A 25,258-nucleotide genomic window follows, 5' to 3' on the forward strand; every position below is an offset into this window, starting at 1 on the left:
GATCTAGTGAAAATCACAAACTCACAAGGCTGTGAGGCCAGCTTGAAAAATATGCTTACAGGACCTGTGCTTATTCTGTGTTCTCCTTCTTATGACAAACAGCACTGTTAGCACAGCATGAACAGTAACACAAAAGACAGCAAAAAGGGAAGAAAAAGAATAGCTATTATGTCAAGGGTGCCAAGCAAAAAAGGAACCAATAACAAATCCCAGTGCCAAACTGAGAATAAACAGCCAAGGAACTCAATGTAGAGAGTGAAGTTGAGACTTGATGCTGACCCACCACGTTGGCACAGACTCGACGAGCTGTGAGCACAAGAGGCCCTGTGGGTACCACACCTGGTCACAGGCTGGGGACCACGGGGATGGGCAGTGTAGACCATGTCGCACAGGAGCCTCCAGAAAAAATGTAGAAATAAATGAAAACCACCCACACGAGAGCAAGCAAAGACTATTTATTTAGAGCCTGCTATATAGTAAAGGAGTCAGCCACTATTACATGAGTTTGGCAGAGACTCAAAGGCAGGCAGAGGAGAGGAAAAGCCTAATAATGAAAAAAAAAAAGGAAAAGGAAGATTTTGGTTACAGTCTCATTGGATGCTGTTAGCTTGGGAAAGCTGAATGCAGACTGGCTAGAAATGGGGTATCCTATGCAATTGGTTTGGGGAGCATACTTGGCTTTCTCTGGTTTGTCCTGAGTTGGAATCAGAGGCAAAAAAAAAAAAAAAAAGAAGAGAAGCTGTCAGTTATTGACCAAGTCTTGACTGGACTGGGCCAATTACTGCAGAGATTGTGGTTTGGCTTCCAGCAGAGTTTGTGGGTCAAAGTTCTATTGTCATAAAAGGTCTGGCCATTGTTTGCATATTGCTTCTCTGAGTATACTTCAATGTACTTCAATTAGCCACTTCTAAACATCAGAAAACTTTTCCATCAGAAGTCAGCCATAGTAGCATCTGTATTGGGTTAGAAATATAGTAGAATAACATCTATATTCCCATCATCAACAAACTGTTTCTACCTCCAATTATTTATCAATTTAATTCGGGATTGTGAGTCATATTCCCAATTTTCTGTTCAACAATAAACTGGGATACTCACAATACTTCTGCAACTGGCCCCCATGTATGAAACACTCATAGGAGACCAAGCACTGTGTTAAGTGCAAAAAATGTATGATTTCACTAAAACCTTATTGTGGTATTGCTATGGGATCCATTGTACAGATGAGGAAACTGAGGCTTGGAGACGTCCGGGAACAAGTCCACAGTCACAGAGCTTGTTAAGTGGAAAGCCATTAGAATTCAAACCTGTGCTTAAAAATCCCAAGCAATACCCTTGGAACGGACTTGGCCACACGTACAGCCTGGGTTATCAAAGCCAGGGGAGCTTGGAGAAAGAACACAATGTACCAGTTCTGAGCTGCAGCTCTTGATTCTTAAAGGCTATAAAAGAAACTTAACCCATAATTCTTTTATGCACTTGGAGGATTTTCATCGTGGTGGTAGGAGGCAAGATTGTAGCTAATGTCATCCTATGTCAGTGACCATAATACTTTTTGATAATTACTAACCAGCTTGCCCAAGGATGCGAGAAGTCCCATCATGGACAAGGGTATAAAAGTTACAAACCTCCTGTAAGCTGTCTTCCCCAGTAAAACTTTTAGCACTTTTATTGTTATAGGTGGCTATACACTGTCTCTCTATTATTTATAGAATGGTAATTTTACAATGCCATTTCAGTATTTGCCAAGTATATGGGCAGACAATTTATAGTTCTGGAATTTTCTATTTGAACTGGATCTAGTCATTTTCTAATTGCTTATTTGTTCTTTCCTGTGGGAACACATTTCACCATAAGAAACATATCTTGGAAATTTTAAATACATCTTCATTTCTTCTTCTCGTGTCCTTTTCACATTTTATATTTTCTTACTCTCTTAGACCTCATCTGTAGCCGGTCTTTCCTAACCAGCCTGTGCTGGTATTCAAAAATGCTGGAACACACTAGTGAGATGGTTACTTTTTTAAATCAAAGGGTTTCAGGTGCTGGGATGGGGAAGTATTCAATCTCAGGAATCAGAATACCTAGATACCCATCCTGGCTCCACACTTAAAAGTCACGTGATCTTGGACAGGATACTCACCTCCCTGTGCCTCAGTGCCCATAAAGTGGGGAAAATAACAGTACCTAACTTAGAGGCATTTTATTGTATTTTTCAAGGTTGTTATGAGAATTAGATAATACATGCATACTCTTCAACCAGTGCCTTGTAAATAGTAGATGCCAACAACATAGCTATTACTATATGTTTAAGCCTTAAGATAAATCTAATTTCTGGCTCCAATGTTGCTCCTCTGGGCACAGAACCCAGGCTAAAAATATGAGGGGAGAAGAAGTTTGCTTGGCATGCATAAACTGGCTGACACAGCTACCTCACAGACTTATCCTTGCAGGTTTTGCTAATGTACTCCCAGTTACAGTGTGGATGAAACCTACTCCTTTTTAGGGCTGTGGTAGTTTGGAGCTGTTATGTACCCCAGAAATGGCCATGTTCTTTTAATCCATTCTTGTGGGTGCAGACCTATTGTGGGTGGGATATTTTGATTAAGTTGTTTCAGCTGAGATGTGACCCAGCCCATTCAAGGTGAGTCTTAATACTTTACTGAAGTCCTTTATGAAAGGATAAAAGGCAGAGACCTTTGGGGAAAATCGAGAGAGACTAATGCCCCAGAGATGTTAAGAGAGGACAAACAGATGCCCAGAGAGGAGGCTACTGGAACCAGAAGCTGGGAGCAATGAAACCTGGGAGCAAAGGACCAGCAGATGCTGGCAGTGAGACTTGTTATCTGACAGGAACCCCAAAGGCCAGCAACCTGTCTTCAGAGAAGGTATCCTCCTGTTGATCCCTAATTTGGACATTTTCATGGCCTTAGAACTGTAAATTTGCAAACTAATAAATCCCCATTGTAAAAGTCAACCCATTTCTGGTATATTGAATTTTGGCAGCTTTAGCAAACCAAAACAAGGACTCTAGTCTAAGAGGGAAGGTTGGCATCTCCCATAGCCAAGGTGGTTACCCATACCTGCTGTGGCAGACAGACTCTCAAATGGCCCCCATGGGGCCATTTGCCTCTTGGTGTTCATTCCCTTGTGTGATCTCCCTTTGAGCATGGGCAGGGCCTGTGGCTTGTTTTTAACCAATAAAATATGGACAAGGTGACAGATGTCACTTTCATGATTATGTTACATAAGATTGTGATGTCCATCTCCCTGGAAGCTTCTCCCCCTTTGGCATTGATGAAGCAAGGGGCTATGTTTGGGGACCTACATGGCTAAGGACTGTGGGCAGCCTCCAGCCAATAGCTAACCAGAAACTGAGGTCCTCAGTCTTAAACTGAGAATTGAATTTTGCCAATAATCATAAGCTTTGGAGCAGATCCTTCCCCAGACAAGCCTCGAGATGAGACTGTAGCCCCGATGGACACCAGGATTGCCATCTTGGAAAGCCCTGAAGCAGAGCACCCAGCTAAGTCCTGTCTAAAACCCAGACCCTCAGAAACTGTAAAAGAATAAAAGTGAGTTCTTTTAAACCACTAAGTCTCTGGTAATTTGTTACGCAGCAATAGAAAACTAATACACCTTCACTGACCTCTTATATCCTTCTCTTCCATTCATTATCTGAAATCATATTGTGGAAGTGGGATTTCACAGTTCACAGGTTTCCTGCTTTGGAGTTTCTGCCACTTTTACCAGGAATACCATCTTGAGGAAATCACTTGCTCTGTCTGAGCTTCAGTTTCCTCATCTGCAAATGGAGAGAACAACAGGGGAATGCAGGGATTAAGTGAAGCAATGCATGGAGAGCACATGGCATGATACCTAGTACTTGGAAAGTGGGTGCGGGATACTGATTACGTGCTTCGACTTGGCGGGCCTGGGCTGGGGGACCTGATCAGCCCCTGGGGAGGGTGGTGGGCACTGGCGACAGCGCCCTCCACAGCCCCCCAGCCCTGGGAAAGTGAGGCCGGAGGCAGGCCCCATTTCCTCACCCAAAATACCACCGTTAGGGGAGGCTTGCCGGAGGGAACCGCCTTTTCCCCACCCCCTTATCTTGCCCGGACACTCCCCGTTGCCAGTGCAACTCCCGCCACCACCAGTGCGCACACACTGTTGCCAGACACCGTTGCCAGAGCAACTCCCGCCCCTTTTCAAACTACCTCCGCGCCCTCTTAGAACCAATCCTAACCTCCGCACCCTCTCAGAACCAATCCTACCCTTTATCCCCTCAGCATTGGCTTGTAACAACCCCCGCCCTCTATGCCAGCCTATATAACCTGTGCTCACCCCTGAATAAAGGTCCTTTTGTTCTACCCCTACTGGAGGAAGAGTGTCTTGTCTTTCCCTTCTCGCCGCCCTCCACACCTTGCACGCCACCGCCGGGGACCTGGCCAAGTCCCCCGCCTCGCCCTCGCCTCCGGGAAAGAGCCCCAGCCGCCGGTACCCTCCGAGCAACGCCGAGAGCCGAGGGTTCAGCAACCGGCCGCCCCCCCCCCGAAGCAGTAGACGCGACCGCAGTGGGAGTATGATTATTATTATGGAGGAACGTATTCCCAGCACCCCTTCAATCCCTCTTAGCAAAGATTTCTTTAGCTTCGACTTTTGGGCAATTTTTCTCCATATGAGCTTTGACAGGGCAGGGTCAGCCAAAGGCGCTGCACACTCCCCAGCACCACATGATGCATGGTGGCTCTCGCCAGCAGTAAGCTCAGCAGCTGGAGAACACCTACAGGGCCAGGCCTTGGCCTTTGCTGTCCCACTGTAAAGTGGACTTATACTGCACAGCTGGATCCATCAAGGTTTGTGCTCCAGGGGAGCACTCCTCTCCTCCCCATCCCCTCATCTCCTTTTTTATAGGGCAAGCATGAGGATGACTTTACAAGCCAGGTAGAAATAGATTGATTGAGCTGGCGTGTCAGCTGCTCGGGGAAGTGGCATACACTGCTTTGGGGAAGTTGACCTTGGAGGAGGTGAAATTGTACACAGCTGTCCTGCAGAGGGGGAGCCGTCCCAGGCAGCCCAGACAGAGCTTTCAGGGTGAACCTGAAGACAATCTTTCCTCCACACAACAGAAATAAAGCAACAATCTTCCGCCAACTGAAGAACCTGCCTGTGCCCTTAAAATACCCAGAAAAATGAGTCCAGGAAGTAAGGGGTAGAGGACAGGCAACTTTTTAATCCTTATTGCTTTTGTCTGATGGACCAAAAAGGTGTGCTTTGGTGGAGAGATGAGAATATTGAACACGGAAATGGAAATATGATATCAAATTGCCATATTCTGAATCTTACTATTGTGGAAAATGAAGTACAATTGTTTTCAGATTTCCCTATCTTAAAATGTAAATCAGATCTTTTCCTGTAACTGCTCAAATATGGATGGGATTGAGTGTCAGGGGTGGAAATTCTACAGCAGACTAGTTTATTTTCTGAGCTTTTGGCATTAGAAAGAAATAGCCAACAGAAAGAAAATGAGATGAGCAGCCAAAAATTCTAGGGTGCAAGGTGAAATCTTAATTCTTTTATTTGATTGCTGGAGTTTTTAACCTATAAATTTACACACTTACGTATCCACCATGCTGACCCCCCAAATATGGGGCGCTTCTATAAAAATCTCAGTAAATATTTGTGAGAACACAATGTTCCACATTCTTACATGGAAGAGAATCCAGTGGGATGAGATTCTCTTTAAGGCAACTTTTGGGTGATTGTTCTAGTTTGCTAATGCTGCAGAATGCAAAACACCAGAGATGGATAGGCTTTTATAAAATGGGGGTTTATTTCGCTAAACAGTTACAGTCTTAAGGCCACAAAGCGTCCAAGGTAACACCTCAGCAATCAGGTACCTTCACCGGAGGATGGCCGATGGCGCCCAGAAAACCTCTGCTAGCTAGGAAGACAGCTGGCATCTGCTCCAAAGCTCTGGCCTCAAAATGGCTTTCTCCCAGGACGTTCCTCTCTAGCAAGCTTGCTCCTCTTCAAAACATCACTCCCAGCTGCATTCCATTCCCTCTCTCTGAGTCAGCTCATTTATGTAGCTCCACTGATCAAGGCCCACCCCGAATGGGCGGGGCCACGCCTCCACGGGAACATCTCATCAAAATCCTCACCCACAGCTGGGTGGGGCACTTTCCAAGCAAATCCAGCCAGCACCAATATTTCTGCCCCACACAAGACCACAAAGATAATGGCATTTGGGGGACACAATACACTCAAACTGGCACATTCCACCCCCTGGACCCCAAAATGACACTATCTTTCCAAATACAAAATACATTCATTTCATCACAATATCACAGAAACTTACATCATCTCAGTAACAATAGTCAAGTACAAAATCCCATCAAAATCAATTTAGGCATGGTCAGTCCTAAGGCATAATTCCCCTCTAGCTGTGGATTTGTGAACTTAGAACAAGTTATATGCTTCCAATATACAAAGGAGAGACATTCATAGGATAAACATTTCCATTGCCATAAGGAGAAACAGTAAGGAAAACAGGGTTAACAGGAGCAAAACAGTTCCTAAAACCCTCAGGACAAACTCCATTAGATTTCAAAGTCTGAGAGTCATTAACAGAACAATGTTGCATCCTTGGGGCTTGAGAGAGCGGGAGCCTAACCCTTCCCAAGGGCCTTTTTGGCAGCTGTTTCCTCTCTAAATGCTTGGGTGAGTGCTCCAACATATCCACACACTGGGGAGACCACCTTTTCGGCCCCACCTTCCTCAAACATCAGGGAAGCTCCCGGATTCCCTTCCATCTCCGGGGCACACGCTCAACCCCTTCAGAACAGTGGAGTGGCAGCCAGGCTCTCCCCAATTCCCTGGAAATGTGCTCTGCCCTCTTTGGGACCTGAGGTGGCAAAACTCTTCCAGAGCATTGAGGCGGAAAGCCTGCCCTCGACCTCCAGGGAAAACTCACCCTTTCCATGCGTGTGGGCTGCTCCGCTCTCCAAGCCCGAGACCTCCTGACTCCAGACCTCAACCTCCATGGGCTCTGTCTTTGAAGAGATTTTTCCTTTAATTTTTTCCTTGTCTGTCTCCTCCAGTCCAGACCAGCAACGGCTCTGTCTGTAAAGATCTCACAAAAATTCTGTTGGCTTCGCATGAAGCATACAGGGGTCAAAGCCGTCAGACAATAGGACTTTCCACAAATCCTTTCTGGATAATTCCATCTCCAATCTTGGCTTGTTCTGAAATGGCGGCTGGGTTCCATGTTTGGTTACATCCTCACACTGGGCTGTAGCTTCTGGGATTCCACCCCCTGGAAGCTCGTAATTTTCCAAGCCAACAGCTTCTGGTTTCTTGGAACTCAAGAGTTCAGTTCTAAGTTTATCTCTCTCTGCTCGCATTTTACTATAAGCTGCAAGGAGAAGCCAGGGTATATCTTCCACACGTAGTCTGGAGATCTCCTCAGCTAAGTATTCCAGGTTGCCACTTTTAAATTCTTCCTTCCATCTGACACCAGGACTCAATTTTGCCAAATTCTGTGCCACTTTAAAACAAGGATCGCCTTTCTTCCAGTTTGCAACAACACATTCATCATTTCTGCTCAAGTCCTCATCAGAAGTATTTTTACACTCCATATTTCCATAAACAGTCTCTTTAAAGCAGTTTTGGCCTTTTCTATCAAGCTCCTCACAATTCTTCCAGAATCTTCCCCTTATCCATTTGAAAAGCCATTCCAACATGTTTGGTATTTGCAAACTCAGCAGCAAAAGCACCCCACTCCTGGTACCAAAATCTGTTCTAGTTTGCTAATGCTACAGAATGCAAAACACCAGAGATGGATAGGCTTTTATAAAATGGGGGTTTATTTCGCTACACAGTTACAGTCTTAAGGCCACAAAATGTCCAAGGTAACACCTCAACAATCGGGTACCTTCACCAGAGGATGGCCAGTGGCATCTGCTAAACCTCTGCTAGCTAGGAAGGCAGCTGGCGTCTGCTCCAAAGCTCCAGCCTCAAAACGGCTTTCTCCCAGGATGCTCCTCTCTAGCAAGCTTGCTCCTCTTCAAAACATCACTCCCAGCTGCATTCCATTCCCTCTCTCTGAGTCAGCTCATTTATATAGCTCCCCTGATCAAGGCCCACCCTGAATGGGCGGGGCCATGCCTCCACAGGAACATCTCATCAAAATCCTCACCCACAGCTGGGTGGGGCACATTCCAAACAAATCCAACCAGCACCAATATTTCTGCCCCACACAAGACCACAAAGATAATGACATTTGGGGGACACAATACACTCAAACCGGCACAGTGATGGTGAGGGAATCTGCTCTCTCATCCCAAGTTCTCTCAGCACCATGGAGAGGGACAGCTTTCCCTTCCCAGGGTCTTTTGTCCACTCAAGGACTCCACCTCCCTGCTCAATTCTTGCTGGAGGAAGAATTGTGAAACCGGCAAGGGGAAGCTGTGTTCCTGAGTGTCAGCCATCGAATGAATTCTTGCTACTATTATTGAAACCTACTATACATGTCATTTATTTCTCATTCTTACAAATTCATGAAGGCAACAAGTTACATCTGGTAGTGTTGCTTTTCTGCTGAAAGCCATCCAGTTGCTTCCCATTTCATTAAGAGATAAAACAAAAGTCCCTGTGAGGTGCTCCAGAAACCTCTTTTCTTCTCTGATTCCATCCCCTTTCATCCTCTCCCCTGCTCGCCCCACTCCAGGCATTTCAGAATTCTGACTAGCCCTTCTCAGTGACCTTCTCTGACCTCTATGTCTGATATTTTACCCCAGCCCCACCCTACAATACTCCTTCTCCTCCTTCCTTGATATCTCTCATCACATATCACCATCTAACATTATACATATAAAATCTTGCTTTCTCCAACCCCACCACCCCCTCCTACCGCAATACAAGGTCAAAGACAGCAGGAAGCTTTGACTATTTTCTTCACTGCTGCACTCCCAGTGGCTAAAACACAGCCTGGGACATAGTAGGTCCTCAGTGAATAATTGTTGCATGAATGAATTAATAAATTAATAAAGTGAATAGTCCTTTAAGGTAAGCAATACCAGCTCTGTTCTTTAGGTAACTAAACTTGGGCTCAGAAAGGTACTTGAAGCTTCATCAAGGCCACAGCACAGAGGAAACAGCAGCGCCGAGGTTCAAGTGCGGGTCTGGGTGGGCCGTGGCCGCCCTGACGCCCTCCCCAGGATCTCATCGTGCCCACCTTCTCCGTCCCAGCCTTCTCTCTTCTCAGGTCCTCATGGTCCTCATGTGCTTTTCTTTCCCCACCAATAAACTCTCTCTACATAGAACATGAAGCTCAGTGACATTAATGTAGAGTTGGCTGAAATTAACTAAAAATGGTACTCACTTCTTGGGACGTTTGCATTGTGAGGGCTTCCAAAGCCTTACCTGAAGAGAGAATCCAGACCTCCACCAACAACTCCCAATGGCAGGGTGGGGACGGGGAGAGCCAGTGGGGCCTTCTCACCCCTGTCATCACCCCATGGGAGCCCCCAGCCCACTCAGCAGCCTTGGGAGCCGGCAAGCAGGAACCACGGCCAGTGACTGGATGTGTTCTCCTGACCACCCCGGTACTAAACTGTTTTAGGGTTCACACTCCCCAAGGGTTTACATGGCCACCCTTGGCCACCTCCCCAATGGCACTATCTAAACACAACTTGGAGATATTATTCATTTAGATACCTTATTAGCAAAATCTTGGCAAGTCATATGATTTTCCTCAGAAAGCAAATTTTCCCTGCGTCCAACTCTTCTCCTGCTACCATTTTTAGAGTGCAAATACTTTTTTATATACCTTTTTTCCCCTGACGTTAAAATGATACTTTAGGCCAGAAATGGGGAGAGAATTTTTCCAATTATACTTTTGGTGTTTTATTATTCCAACCAATCCATATAAATGCAAATAATAGAAAATAAGAAAGATTCCTCTGAAGCAACAAAATCTTCTCTTTTCCTACACCTGATGCTCCATAGACATAATAAGAACATGAGCTTATGAATACAAGTTACTGGTTTTCAACTTTAAAGGAGCAAATAATGCCTATCAGGCTATTTAATTAACTCCCCTGCCAATAATGCTAGGCAGATAAAAATACCAATTTCCCTGACAATCTTCTGTCAGTCTCCCACATCTTACTGGATGCACTTTAAGTTTCACCCACCAAGCCTCCTGGAGCTGCTGAGCCTGCGAGTGGCGGATAAGTCACTGAGGGGTGAATGTTTCGCTGCATCTCTAGCTGTTCCCAGGGAAGTCCAGTCTCTGGGTGAAGGTGAGGAGGAGGAGCTTCCACGGCTGGTTGGGAAGAATTTTGAGGCTGTCCCGTAAGAACAAAGACAGGGACCAGAGTGACAGAAAGCAAAGGATAGGACGGTCCTGATCCTAAACTGCAGCAGGACTTTTTCCCTTCATCCGTGTCTGCACACACAGGCTGAAGTGGAAAATGCAAGTGTCCTTGGGAATAAGAAAAAAAGTGCACCCACTTTAAAGGGTTTTGCTTGTTTGTTTGTTTCAGATATAGAGATCTCTAAACCTCTATATCTCTATATGTCTCTCTACATGTATATATATAATTTTTAAAATCTCAATGACCTCAGCCAACCCTGGGCCCTAAATGGGCTCCCAATGAAACTCTGTGGCCTCAAGCAGGAAGGCAACTGAACACAACTTGTGGGAAAGAGCAGTTGGTCCCAAGACCACACACAAGCTCACAACACACCACCGGAGCTGATTTCTCATTTCAACACCCGCCCTCGTCTCCCGCCTGCTTGCCCTGCCCTTCCTGGGAATGGTGGTGGAGCTGCCAACGAGCCTGCAGGGGGCTGGCCTGACTGCTCGTGCTGCTGAAGTGGGAGTGTGTGCTGGGATATGGGGGGGTGGTCCTGCTCTGTGGTTGCACCTGAGAGCCAAGCCTAGGGCAGGTGAGGGAGCAGCTGGAGGAGCGGCCTCTCGCCTAGCACCAGCCCCAGCCTGCCAACAACACCTACCCGCAGTCCCTCCAGCTGGTCCTGGGAGGATGGCCAGGGGCCACACTTTTTGCCAAGTCCCAAGGCTGTGGCTTTTAATTTAGAAAAACCGATCTGCAGAGGTCCTCTTGTGTCTTACCAACCAGCCATGGAAGCTCCATGTGTCTGTGTATCTGTGTGTGTTGGGGCCAGAGAGGGGAGGAAGGAAGTGACTTTAGAAGAAACATGAGAATTTGCTTGAGAAGGATGTTTCAAAATTATTAAAGAAGGGTCCAGCTGAGATTCCTGTATGCAGGATATTTGATGGAAAGAAAGAACAGACCAGAAAGATATTAGGACTCCTTGTAGATCCAGGGGGCAGTGCGAGAGTGGGGTGCTACCCGGCCTGTGAGCAATCCCCCCCCCCCCCGCATCTCTTCTCAGGAGATCTGCTTTGCCACCACCCTGGGCAGCCCCTTACAGCCCTGAGCCATGGCTCTGGCCCCTGCAGAGAGGACCAAGGGTGGGCCCCAGGCCCTGGGGAATCACACTCTCCCTTCAGGAAGACCCTGGCTCAGCAGGGAGGTGCTTGGTGTTGGAGTTGAAAAGTCACCTAAAGCAACACAAAGCCCCAAGCAGATTGAAGTGATGGAGAGAAGGGACAAAGGCCTCGCAGAGGAGCCACGGGAAGCAGAGAAGACACAGTGGGCAGCAGAGGGACGCTGGCCAATGACCCTCCCCTGCTGCTGGGCTCCTCGGCACTTCCCAAAACGTTTCCTGAGGTTCCCCTGATCCTGAAAACAAATGTCCTTTTCTCTAACCAGCACTTACATTATTTGTGTTACTTAAGCCCCCAATATTTAGAGTTTATCTGGAAAGCAAGAATAAAATGAATATACGCCAAAACCATGATATCGCCAGATTTCATGAAAGTTCAGGAAAAACCTCAGAAAAACTTTGAAGACTTCAACTTTTTCCAGTGGTTTCTTGGCAGGTTCACCAAGCATTGTATTTGAAGTTGACTTTTTGTAGAAATAGGTTTGGGTGAGAGCACTTTATTGGAATTAATGGTGAGAAACACTCATGAGTGCTGTTTTCTAAAGACTCCGTGTTCCTTGTCACTTCCATGGCTCCCAGTTTGAGTACCAGGGTTTGCTTACAAGGAACTCTTAGCATGTTGCAGAATCAAACACGGATTATGCATTTTATTAACATTATGCCTTTGAAACAATAACGTAACATAACATTATCCTCTTTTAAAAGCAATGTTAGTAGTTTCAGTGGAAGGGGTTCTGGGTCCTTCCTTGGGATGGTGGGAATGGGATGTTACTCAGCACAGTTTGGGGGGTGAGCTCACAAACAGGTCCCCCCACAGCACAGAACAAACCGACAGTCTCTATTCCATGGTTAACTATGTTTTCAAAATGCAACAAATGTTCACACAAAAAACAATCCATATCTAAGTATATCTGGAATTGGAATGGGCAGTAGAAATTCCATCTGGAGGGATCTGAGGTTTGTTCCTGGTATCAGCCAATTGGTTGATGAGAACACAACTAAACCAGTAATCTTAACTTTGGTTAACTTCACAAGACTCTCAGAAATTGAACAGGCACATCCCAAAGGAATTCGGTCCTGCTAAGCCATTTGAGAAAACCATACAAAAAAGAAGTTTCATGTAAATATGGGATATATAGTAATATTACATATACTATATAATATTATATATTATGTAAAATACACACACTACAGTATTCTTTGTAATGATATTACAGGCAGGAAAAAATAATTTCATTGTCATAACAGTAAAATGTTCAAAATTGATGGCCAATTTAAAATCAAAGCAAATGTGCCCATGCCCCCTCAAGAAACTTACTGACCATATGAATAGTTCTTTTCCTCCCATTTGTGGAAGTTTGAGATGAGTTTACATATATCTTTAATTCAGTTTTTCTTTACCAGTTAGGAGAGGAAAGCTACTTAAGAATCGAGAGCAAACCAATACTTAATGATAAAGATACAACTAACTTTTAGCACATTAGTTGCACTCTGAAGTGTCTGAGATTAATTCACAGAGTCCTTTCCACATTTATTCACTATTTTGCTCTTTGGAAGGAAGTTTTTTTCATCCCTGTGCCAACTCCATTGCGAAAGGACCTTTTCATGAACGTGTTCTCCCAAATTGGCTTTAGAAAAGCCAGTTCCTCGCTCCTGTCCATCCTGGGTGGGCAGCTGTTCAGCAGGATGAGAAAGTAATCAGATTTTCCAGACACCTGGCAATTCAGATGGGGGAAGGAGGAGAGAATACAGCTTTCAGGTTTAAAAGTTTATTTTAAATAGTAACAAGTTTTCTTTTCTGGATCTGGAAACAGTCACAGAGAGTTCCAGAAATATCAGGCATAGGAAAGTCTCTCAAAAAGCCTCATTTGAACACCCACTATGTGTTTTGCCTGTGTTAACAAAGGAAATTTAAACATGATATAATGCCATCTCTTTTTAAGGCCCAGCAGCAAGGGACCTATGAGTCATTTCAGGAAGGGAAGCATTCCAGTTCTTCCCAGAAATATTCATGGTGCCACCTTCATATGGCAAAAGAAATGCATCAGTTCTGGCTATGAGTGTAAACATCCCCCAAAAGATATGATGCACTTTGCTGTCTATTTGCCTGGTTGATGGACTTTATGAAGTTCGCAACAAATTTTATAAAAACCTGTTAGTCGTTTGTCTGCATACTCATTTACCCTAAATATTAGGTTGACATGAATAGCGTCCACACCAGTACTACATGATGGAGTTATAAGAACAAAGTTGTCACATGCAAAAATAGAAATGTGGAAAATGCAGTAAAATGAGAAACATTTCATTATGGATAAGAAGACCTCACAAGTACATTAGAAGAATGCACGTTATCTCTTAAAAGTGAATCCACATGAGTGCCTTTTATTCAACAGAAATGCCATATTCAAAACTTCAGGGTAGAATAAAAAGTAATTAGGAAAACACTTGAGAAAATAGACTAATTTATGGATTCTGACTCCTCAATTTGATCAATATGGTGTCTTAATAGAATCAACAACTAAATTAGTATTGAATGCTCACAGGAGTTAAAAATGGGGTGCAACCCATGCTAAGTAACAAGAAATAGAAAAATGACAGATGCAAAGATTGTTGAGAAGACCGATAATATAAATAGCTGTATCATTACAGGTGGATATATATTTACTACTTTATGTGACATCTCTCTATCCTAAAAGTAGTTTCATAAATTATGTTGATCTCAGTAGTTACAGTGTGCCAGATTAAGATTAGTAAAGGATAAAGTTCAAAACACCATCAGTGATCAAAGATATTTTCACATCTTAAATAAAGTATTGATGTAAAAACAACTGAACTACACATAGAAATATTATCAAATAGTCTGAAGAAAGACTTTCATTTTCCAAATGTCTTGAATAGTTCAATGCATAAAACATAGGAGCTCAATCAATATTCTTAAATAAATGTATGAATTAATATTTTATGTGAACATTTTATTGAGATCTAACATTTTATCTATTTATCTATAGGAGTTCCCATTTTTGTAAAATTGGAAAATGGGCTATTTTTGAAAAATGATCCATTGTATTTTTAATGTAGTTGCATTGGTTAAATGATCTCTTTGATTATGAGTGCGTGCATGTGGGATAAATAAATTATCATGGGCAAAAAAGTAACATTTTACATTGAAATGAATCTTTTCCTATGCAGTGGAGAGATTTTAATATAGTCTCATGTTACCTATAGTCACATAAACATGTTTAGTTTTACTAACTGTTGACTCTGCTTATATTGTTTAATTGGAAGCTCTGACAATAAAGGAAATTATTAAATATAATTTATTTAATTATAAATTATATTTATCAAAAATAGAGGCAAAACCCTTACCTTAGAAGATGAAACTGGATAACACCAAAATATATGCATCATGGAAATCGACAGAACTAGAATAAGATTGAATCTTAACGATCTGCAGAGTAGGGAAGAAAAACTCAGATTAGTCTCGTCTAGGCAAGCTTAAGTAAAAACGCATATAAAAAGTTAACATTTTTCTCCATGGAAAATGCAGTCTTTTACCTAATCATTTTGGACTTCCCAAAATCTGTGCAGATAGGTGGTTTGATTGCCAAATTCTTCGTACTCACTGTCAGCTCTTCCTTGGGTGACCCTTTTATATGAGAAAAGTTCAGGAGTAAAAATGTCATCACGTCCCATCATATGTGACTAATTGGTAAGCCTGTGGCCTTTTGTTCTCGTTAAGTAGGAAAAGGACAATAACATATAGGCAATGTCATTGAGCTACCAATGATTGACTTACATTTAAAGTTTGACATTTTAAGAAGTCCTTCAAAAGCATTGTCTTCTAGATTGCATCATACTGACATAGACGGCGCAAGGTCTCATAAGGAATCAAAAGTTGGTTTAGCTTAGAGTTTAAACACTTAAAAAGTATGAATTATTTCCTTGGATGTATCCCAGACATCTTATTGCAGAGATTACCACCAAAGGAATCCTTATAAGAAGAAGAATCTACTTAAACCACACACACACAGACACGCACATTAGTTACATTTCCCACATGACAGTTCCTTCCTTTAGGACTTCAGTGGTTAAATCAGTGGCCCTTTGCCACTATCATCCAAATAAAGGAAGAGCACTGTCCAACCCCCTCTCCATGTGTACCCCCAAAGCCCAAGACCCAGAGTGCTGGGACACCCTGCCTGCTGGGACCTCCTTTTTCTCTCCTGAGTATGGAATTTCTCCAGGATGCCTCTGCTCTCCTTACACTTCAATGGACATCTGTACTGAGACATTGATTTGGGGATGCTAAGTGTGAACAGATGTTGCTGAGGCTTACAATGGAAGTGGTTTCTGCTTGGATAACTAGTGTTCCTGAGATGAAGCCAACATACTTTGAATAGAAAACCTGCTCAGGATCAGCACCTTTTGGAGGACAAAGTTGTCCTGTGTCTGGGACATGTGCTTCCTGTCAGTGCTGTGTTCCTTCCTTTTGGGAACTGTCACTCTCCATGAGTCTCATGTAGCTGTCAGCCATATGATCACACTTTGCCCAACACAAAGAAAAGCAGGTGACCCAGACTCTCAAGAGAAACGAGATCACAGGGATTATTCCCATGATAGGGGTTGGGGCAAGTGATCTAAGTACCTTTTCCCGGTGTCCTTTGAGGGGCATCATAATGAAATTGGGAGATAAAGGGTCTTAAGACTTACCATGGAACTGAACACACCTTTACTTTTGTTCTCTTTTTAAATCCAGATAAAATAAACCAAGAAGAACAAAAAGAATGAGGGAGAAGGCTACAGCAACACTATTCCATTAAATCTGAGAAAGGTGCCTGCTAAAATAGTAGTTTAGTAACAGACCCTCAATAGACTCACGTATTCATGAACCAGGTACTTTTGGATCTGGTAGGGAAGGTGGTACTACAAAGAGGAGGATTTGTTGGAAGTTTCTTTAAGGATCAGTTAGAATCTACATTCCCTCCCCAACTTCCCATGTCCGGATGATTTATGCTCCCTGGCTTAGGCAGGACACTGGAAGTTTATTCTAAGGAAAAGGTAAAACAAGGGTCTCCTGACTAGGAGAATCAGGTATAGGAGTGAGGGGTACCCTACTGAAAACGAAGGTTGGACAAGTATCAGACTCTCAGTGCTGAGACTCATGGCCATCCACCTTGACAAAGCTCCAGAGAAGTGAGCTGAAGATCCTTCTCTGGGAAGAGGAAAACCATAGCAATATAGACATCACGGTTTCCTGATAAAATGACCAGCCAGTCACAATCTGCTGAAGTCCACAGTTGACAATTTCCAGTAATGCACAAAAAAACTTCCTTGAACTTTTTAGTGCCCACTTATAAACAGACACCCAGAGACCCAACTGAAATAGTGACATGTATGAAAGCATAAACCAATAAGAACAAGGATAAGGGGAGAGGAGTCTGAAGCAAAAGTATTTGATTTATGAAAGATCAAAATAAAACAAAAAAGTTGAAGGAAATAAGAAAAATGCAGGGATGAAACTTTAAAATGTAATCTGAGATAAAATAGAAGGCACTGTATAAACAAAAGAAGAAAAGGAAACTATTTAAAGGATATATTTAAAGGGCAAAAAATGGCTCATGGAAATGAAAACTATGAAAAACTCAGTATAATGATTTAAACAGAGTTAAAAAATTTCAGAAATTACAGAAAAAATCAGACAAATGCCTAAAAGAAAGACAAAACAAAACAAAACAAAACAAAAATAGAATCAAGTCCACAGGTTCAATTTACAGAAAACAAGAATTCTGGAAAAGAGGATAGAAAAACTGGAGAGGGGATGAGGGAATGGAGAATCATCAACAAAAAATTTTAAGAACATTTCCCAGGATAGAAAGTTATGACTTTCCAGATGGAAAGGACTCACCAAGTGTGCAGCACATGGATAAAATATGTCATCATAAAATTTCAGTAAATTGAGTACTATTATCTTTTAGCTTATCTACAAAGACTCAGAAATCAGAATGACTTTGTACTTCTGGAAAACAACACTGAGAACTAGAAGTCAATAAACAGTGACTGAAAAATTCTGGAGAAAAATTATTTCCAACCTAGAATGCAAGAAAATAGTAAACATTTCCAGTTATGTAAAGTCTCAAAAATTTGCTTTCCATGCACTCTTTCTCAGGAAGCTACTCCAGGATGTGCTCCACCAAAATAAATCTGTAAACCTATGAAGAGGAAGTAGTGAGATACATGACACAGGAGATCAATACAAGAAAGAAAGACAGGAAGAAAATTTCCAGAATGACAGTCAAGAGTGATCCCTGAATGAATTATTAGAGGGCAACAGGTCCAGATTAGAGTGGTTCAGAAGACTTTGAGAGACCTCTGCAAGAAGTTGAAACCCATGGAATGCCTGGCATGTCTGAGTGTCTTGACAAGAGAATTAGGTGATTGGTGGAGAATGTGTGACAAATCTACACAAAACAGCAAAAGAAAATGAGAAACACATATTCACTCCAATGAAAACAAACTTTATAAGAAAGAAAAGTCACCGTAGTTAACTACTACTTGATTCACCTGTGAATACCATTTACATAGTCATAATGTACATATCAAATAATGATCTAACCAAAAGGGTAATTTATACTGGGAGCTGAGTTTTGGGAAGGACGTATTTCGACCAGTTTTTGTGGGGAGGAGAGAGAATGTAAAGCACTGGGTACCTGAAAATTTGGGGTGGCTTTGGACAAGACTTGGAGAGAAGAAATGGGAGAGAAGAAATGAGAGAGAAGTCAGAAGCCTAAAAGACATCCTGCCTTCTACCAGCCTCCAGAGCTTTGCCTGAGACTGGACTGTCTCCTCTGATGACTGTACCTGTAGTGCAATGTCTAAGAGGGATATTTATGGTGCAATTAGAACATGCAAATCCCCTTGTTAACACCTAAAGGGCAGGTTAGCACACAACTCAGACTTGGAATTTAATGGCTGTCTTATTTGTCATAATGTAACTGTTTTAGAGTCACCCAAGCCCTTTTCAACATATTTCCTCATGACATCAGAGTGAAAACCAGGGAGAGAAGGATCAAATACTTTTTGACTTTTGCTTTTCATTGGTTAACCCTGAAATATTCAGAGATGCTTTCTGAGTCATCACTCAGAATTTCAGGTGCATCAAATCAGACATATTTTAGACCAGAAAGATCAAAGAAGGCTTTTTCTTTTCTAATTTTTAGAGTTTCCTGTTACAACATGGGGAAAATTCCTCCAAGGACCAACTTTATTGCTACTGGGTTTAGCTCCTTGCCCAAACTAGGACTTAGAAATGTGTTAAAATGAACTTAAGGAAACAAATAACAAGCAAGAAGGATTAGCAGTTCAGTGCAATTTAGGGTTTTGGTGTTAAAAAATATTTTTTATGATTGATTCTGCTGTCCCTAATTATAATACATATTAAGCCCTGAATCTTTCAGCATATATGGGAAAATCAATTTAATTTTACTGCTTCTTAATTCATACAACTGTTATATCCTCTGAAAGCATAATTAAAATGCAGAATGTGGCTAAGTGCATTTCCTGGTTTTATACTAGAGCAGGAGAGATAAAGGCTTGTGCAGAGCTTTGGTTAATTTACTGAAATAAATCATTGCCCCAATTCGTGGTTGCTCCTGAAATGCTTTGTTAGAGTTGTCACACAGGCATTCTGAATGGGTCTAATGCTTAAGAGCAATGTTCTATGGATGTAAAAGGCAAAGAAAATGATGATGATACTCATTTTGGCAGAAAGTAAAAAGTGCAAGCAATTGTCTCTGCTTGTTTTAGAGCACTTTCTCAACTGTGTCATCATTAACATATTGGGCTGGATGATTCTCGGTTGTTGGGGAGATTTCCTGTGCATTGTAGGATGCTTAGCGTCACAGCTGGTCTCTACCCACTATATATCAGTAGCACAGGCCCCAAGGGTGATAAAGATGTCTCTAGACATTGCCAAATATCCCCGAGGATTGCAAGGGGGTTGCAAAGTTCCTCCCTGTTGAGAGCCACTGTTCTAGATACAAACACACTCTAGATATAAATACACTCCTTTTCTCTCTCCTGGAAGTGACAGACAGGTGGGGCTGGGGTGCATCTTACAATCACAGTACCACGCAGTTAATTGATAAAATATTTTTTTCTTTCTTGGTGATGCATAAAATAAGGTGTTTCTGACAATGGATAGAATCTTAGATTCAATGAGTTATTTTCAGGAACCATGGAAGGCAGTAGTATTTGAGATAAATGGTTTTTATGTTACTTGTTTATTTAATAATTAGTAATAAAATATACTACTAGTTTGTTTTTGTTTTTTTGTTTTGGTTTTGTCACTGACATATGCTCTTAGTTACAAACTTCTGCACATAGTACTACTTTTCTTATACTTGGTTTTATTTTAATGACTCACTGAATTTGTTTTTAAGAAGGTCGCAGTTACATTAGACATAGTTTCATCATATCACACCTGGCATTTTGTTTAGTAAATTCCATCAGTCACTGATGTGGTAGTGTGATGGTTAGGTTCATGTGTCAACTTGGCCAGGTGATGGTACCCAGGTGTCTGGTCAAGCAAGCACTGGCCTAACCATTACTTCAAGGACATTTGTGGCTGGTTAATAAACCAGAAGACTGATTTGTTAAATCACCAGTCGATTAGCTGCAGCTGTAACTGATGATGTCAACAAAGGGCATGTCTTCCATAATGAGAGAATTCAATCCGCTGGATTTAACCCAATCAGTTGAAGAATTTTAAGCGAGACAGATAGAGGACCTTTGCTTCTTCTTTGGCTAACCAGCGAAGCATTTCCTGAGGAGTTCATAGAAGTTGCCAGTTTTCTGCCTCAGGAGTTCATTGAACACCTTCATTGGAGTTGCCAGTTTGCTGCCTGCCCTATGGAATTTGGACTCATGCACCCCCACAATTGCGTAAGACCCTTTTATAAAATCTTTAATTTAGATATCTCTTGTTGATTCTGTTTCCCTAGAGAACCCTACCTAATACAACTGGGTACTGAGAGTGGTTCTTGAGAAACAGAATCTTAAAATGGACTTTTACAATTGGTTTTCTACTCTGACTAGATTCAAGGGCACTAATGACTCCATTTTCAATAATCAAGATGTCACTGACAGTCCATGGCATGAGTTGGCAAAGGAGACATGCAAAATATCACTGTTTGATTCTCCTAATCATATTCTTGTACAAATCAAGGCTCTGGGTGACAGTGTTTCTGACACTTTAACAGAGTTTTGCAGAGTTAAGAAGTATAATGATGTTGGCTGGTTGCTCTTAGATATGCTGTATAAAGTTACTAGAGAAAGGAATGAGCTAAAGTCTTCAAATTTGAAACTTAAGTGCCATTATGACAGATGTAAAGGTTTCCATTTGTACTCTGAAAGAAAATCTTATTTCCTATGGCCACAGACTTGAGATTTCTGAAAAGGAGACCCAGAGTCTCATTGTGCAAGTTGTAGGTTTATAATGTAAGCTAAAATCTCAACCTTACTGGATGTCTGCTGTTAAAGTAAAGGCATTGATTTGAAAAGAATGGGATCCTGAAACTTGGGATGGGGATATATTGATTGATAACAATGGCAGTGAGGGCACTGGAACTCTGGATACTGCTGAGTCTTTGTTAGATATACCTTTAGTGGTCTGTCCTGAGGAAAACAGCCCCCCCCCCCCAGTCTGTGGTGAGGAGACAGCTACCAAATCTCCAGCTTGCTTTGAGGAAACAGCTTCCTGATCTCCAGTCTGCTCTGAGGAGCCTGTCATCCAACCTCCATCTAAAGAGATGAACCCTTCAGTGCCTGCTAAACCTGTAATCACATCCCCTGAGGAAGCAGCCCTCATTCTTCTGTTTGGAGAGATTAATCCTGTTTCACAAAATGAAACTGCCACAGGATGTCCTGAGGTAAGTGGCTTGAAGGATACTTCTAATATTTTTCATGACCCACCCACACCACCAGTCCTTGCTTTAAGACCTATAACTAAAGTCCCAACTTGCCCCAAAGGATGAGGTACAAAGCATGACCCATGAGGAAGTACGCTATAGTCCAAAGGAACTGCATGAGTTTTCCAACAGAGAGAAATCAGGGGAACATGCATGGGAATGGACATTAAGGGTGTGGGATAATGGTGAAAGGAATATAAAGTTGGATCAGGATGAATTTATTGATATCAGCCCACTAAGCAGCAATTCTGCATTAAATGTTGTAGATTGAGGGGTTAGAAAGGGAGTTAACAGTTTGGGTGGGTGGCTGAAACGTGGATCAAAAGGTGGCCGACATTACCTGAGGTCAGAATGCCAGAACTGCCCTGGTATAATGCAAAGGAGGGGATTCAAAGGGTTAGACAGATTGGACTGTTAGAGTGGATTCATCTTGGAAGATCTGCTCACACACCCCTGGAATGTGCAGAGGACACACCTTTTACCAGGACTGTGAGGAATAAATTTGTAAGACTAGCTCCATCATCCCTGAAGAGCTCTGTAGTCACCATTCTCTATAGGTCAGATATTACTGTGGGAACTGCTGTCACTTAAACACAATGGGGATAATCAGGTCTCAAGTCAGCAGAAGCCACATGGCAGCAGTTAATTGCCAAAGACAAGGTGGGTGTGGCTACCATAATGGAAAACAGGCTCAAAACAGCAATCAAAATAGTCTGACTCACAGAGACTTATGGTGTTGGCTAGTAGATCACGGAGTACCTAGCAGTAAAATAGGTGGGCAGTCTACTAAATTCTTGTTTGAGCTGTATAAGCAGAAAAATTCTAGGTCAAGTGAACAAAAGTCTACCTTGAATTACAAAAACAGAGAGTCACAGCTCCTTAATCCAATCCTGGACTTGAGACAGTTTACAGATCCAGAGCCCCTTGAATGAGGGGAAGGCCAAGTACCCTTGGGGAAGGACCCTGTTACACTGCCAAAAATTTATACTGTTGTTCTTCCTGCCAGCCTTCCCCAGGGGGACCTACAGCCTTTTACCAGGGTAACAGTGCCTTGGGGAAAAGCAAATGATCAGATATTTTGGGGATTATTAGACACTGGTTCAGAAGTGACATTAATTCCAGGAGACCCAAAATGTCACTCTGGTCCACCAGAGTTGGGGCTTATGGAGGTCAGGTGATTGATGGGATTTTAGCTCAGGTCCATCTCACAGTGGGTCCAGTGGGTCCCCAGACCCATTCTGTGGTTATTTCCCCAATTCCAGAATGCATAATTGGAATAGACATACTCAGCACCTGGCAGAATCCTCACATTGGTTCCCTGTCTCATGAAATGAGGGCTATCATGGTGGGAAAGGCCAAATGGAAGCTGCTAGAACTGCCCCTGCCTAGCAAAATAGTATACCAGAAGCAATACCAGATTCCTGGAGGGATTGCAGAGATTATGCCACTCTTAAGGGCTTGAAGGATGCAGGGGTGGTGATTCCCACCACATCATCATTCAGCTCTCCTATTTGGCCTGTGCAGAAAACAGAAGGCTCTTGGAGGATGACTGTGGATTATCATAAGCTTAACTAGGTGGTGACTCCAATTACAGCTGCTGTTCCTGATTGGCATCATTGCTTGAGCAAATCAACACATCCCCTGGTACCTAGTATGCAGCTATTTATCTGGCAAATGCTTTTTTCCTCAATAGATGTTAGTAAGGACCACCATAAACAGATGCAAGGCCAGCAGTATACATTTACTGTGCTACCTCAGGGGTGTATCCACTCTCCAGCCCTATGCCATAATATTGTCTGCAGAGATCTCCCTCCCACAAGGCATCACACTGGTCCAATATATTGATGAGGTCATTTTGATTGGACCTAGTGAGCAAGAAGTAGCAACTACTCTAGATTTGTTGGTAAGGTATTTGCATGTCAGAGGATAGGAGATAAATCGAACAAAAATACAGGGGCCTTCCACCTCAGTAAAATTTCTAGGTGCCCAGTGGTGTGGGGCATGTCAAGATATCCCTCCTAAGGTGAAGGATAAGCTGTTGCATCTGGCCCCTCCTATAACCAAAAAAGAGGCACAATGCTTAGTTGGTCTCTTTGGATTTTGGAGACAGCATATTCCTCATTTGGATGTGCTACTCTGGCCCATTTACCAAGTGACCAGAAAAGCTTCTAGTTTTGAGGCTCTGTGACAGGTCCAGGCTGCTGTGCAAGCTGCTCTGTTACTTGGACCATAAGATCCAGCTGATCCAATGGTGCTGGAAGTGTCAGTGGCAAATAGAGATGCTGTTTGGAGCCTTTGGCAGGCTCCTATAGGAGAATCACAACACAGGCTCTTAGGATTTTACCATCCTCCGAAGATAACTACTCTCCATTTGAGAAACAGCTTTTGGCCTGCTATTGGGCCTTAGTAGAGACAGAACACGTAACCATGGGCAACCAAGTTACCATGAGTTACCTATCATGAGTTGGGTGTTGTCTGACCCACTAAGCCATAAATTTGGGCATGCACAGCAGCACTCCATCATAACATGGAAATGGTATATATGAGATAGAACTTGAGCGGGTCCTGAAGGCACAAGTAAGTTACATTAGGAAGTGGCCCAAATGCCCACGGCCCCCACTCCTGCCACCTTACCTTCTCTTTCCCAGCCCACAGCTATGGCATCTTGGGGAGTTCCTTACAATCAGTTGACTGAGGAAGAGAAAACTCAGGCCTGGTTTACAGATGGTTCTGCATGATATGCAGGCACCACCGGAAAGTGGACAGCTGCAGCACTGCAGCCCCTTTCTGGGATGTCCCTGAAGGACAGTGGTAAGGGGAAATCCTCCCAGTGGGCAGAACTTAGAGCAATGCACCTGGGCGGTCATTTTGCTTGGAAGAAGAACTGGCCCAAGGTGCATTTGTTTACTGATTCCTGGGCTGTTGCTAATGGTTTGGCTGATGGTCAGGGATTTGGAAGGAACATGATTGGAAGATTGGTGACAAAGAAGTCTGGAGAAGAGGTATGTGGATAGACCTTTCTGAGTGGGCAAACCACATGAAGATATTTATGTCCCATGTGGATGCTCACCAGAGGGTGACTTCAGCAGAAGTATATTTTAATAATCAAGTGGATAAAATGACCCATTTGGTGGATACCAATCAGCCTCTTTCCCCAGCCACTTCTGTCATTGCCCAATGGGCTCATGAACAAAGTGGTCATGGTGGTAGGGAAGGAGGTTATGCATGGGCTCAGCAACATGGACTTCCACTCACCAAGGCCGACCTGGCCACAGCCACTGCTGAGTGCCCAATCTGCCAGCAGCAGAGACCCACACTCAGTCCCCAATATGGCGCCGTTCCCCGAGGTGATCAGCCTGCTACCTGGTGGCAGGTTGATTACATTGGACCACTTCCATCACGGAAGGGGCAGCGATTTGTTATTACTGGAATAGACACACATTCTGGATATGGGTTTGCCTTCCCTACACAAAATGCTCCTGCCACAACTGCCGTCTGTGGACTTACAGAATGCCTCATCCACCGTCATGGTATCCCACACAGCACTGCTTCAGACCAAGGAACCCACTTCACAGCAAATGAAGTGAGGGAATGGACATGTGCTCATGGAATTCTCTGGTCTTGCCATGTTCCCCATCATCCAGAGGCAGCTGGGTTGATAGAACGGTGGAATGGCCTGTTGAAGACTCAATTACAGCAGCAACTAGGTGGCAATACCTTGCAGGGTTGGGGCAGTGTTCTCCAGGAGGATGTGT

At 43.1% G+C, this 25,258-nt stretch overlaps 1 protein-coding gene across 1 annotated transcript; it reads right to left on the minus strand.

Moving 5' to 3' along the window:
* Positions 1 to 13,076: 13,076 nt before the first annotated feature.
* On the minus strand, positions 13,077 to 25,032 carry NPS (neuropeptide S). Its single transcript, XM_037803868.1, has 3 exons — positions 25,011 to 25,032; positions 14,905 to 15,032; positions 13,077 to 13,253 (listed from the first exon to the last, which is right to left on the minus strand). Exons 1-3 carry the CDS (start codon positions 25,030 to 25,032, stop codon positions 13,077 to 13,079), a joined length of 327 nt encoding a protein of 108 aa, XP_037659796.1.
* Between the last annotated feature and the right edge of the window lie 226 nt (positions 25,033 to 25,258).

The sequence above is a fragment of the Choloepus didactylus genome, chromosome 15, assembly GCF_015220235.1.
Source record: "Choloepus didactylus isolate mChoDid1 chromosome 15, mChoDid1.pri, whole genome shotgun sequence".
NCBI classification, from domain to species: domain Eukaryota; kingdom Metazoa; phylum Chordata; class Mammalia; order Pilosa; family Megalonychidae; genus Choloepus; species Choloepus didactylus.

Excerpts from the sequence above, each read along its gene's own strand:
- NPS (XM_037803868.1), bottom strand. The coding sequence starts at position 25,032 with ATGACGGTGGATGAGGCATTCT. Across the intron at positions 15,033-25,010 it reads GACGGTGGATGAGGCATTCT|CTTGCCTAGACGAGACTAAT; the intron begins GTAAGTCCACAG and ends TTTTTACTTAAG. Across the intron at positions 13,254-14,904 it reads ATCCAGTTTCATCTTCTAAG|GTGTCTGGAAAATCTGATTA; the intron begins GTAAGGGTTTTG and ends CTGAATTGCCAG.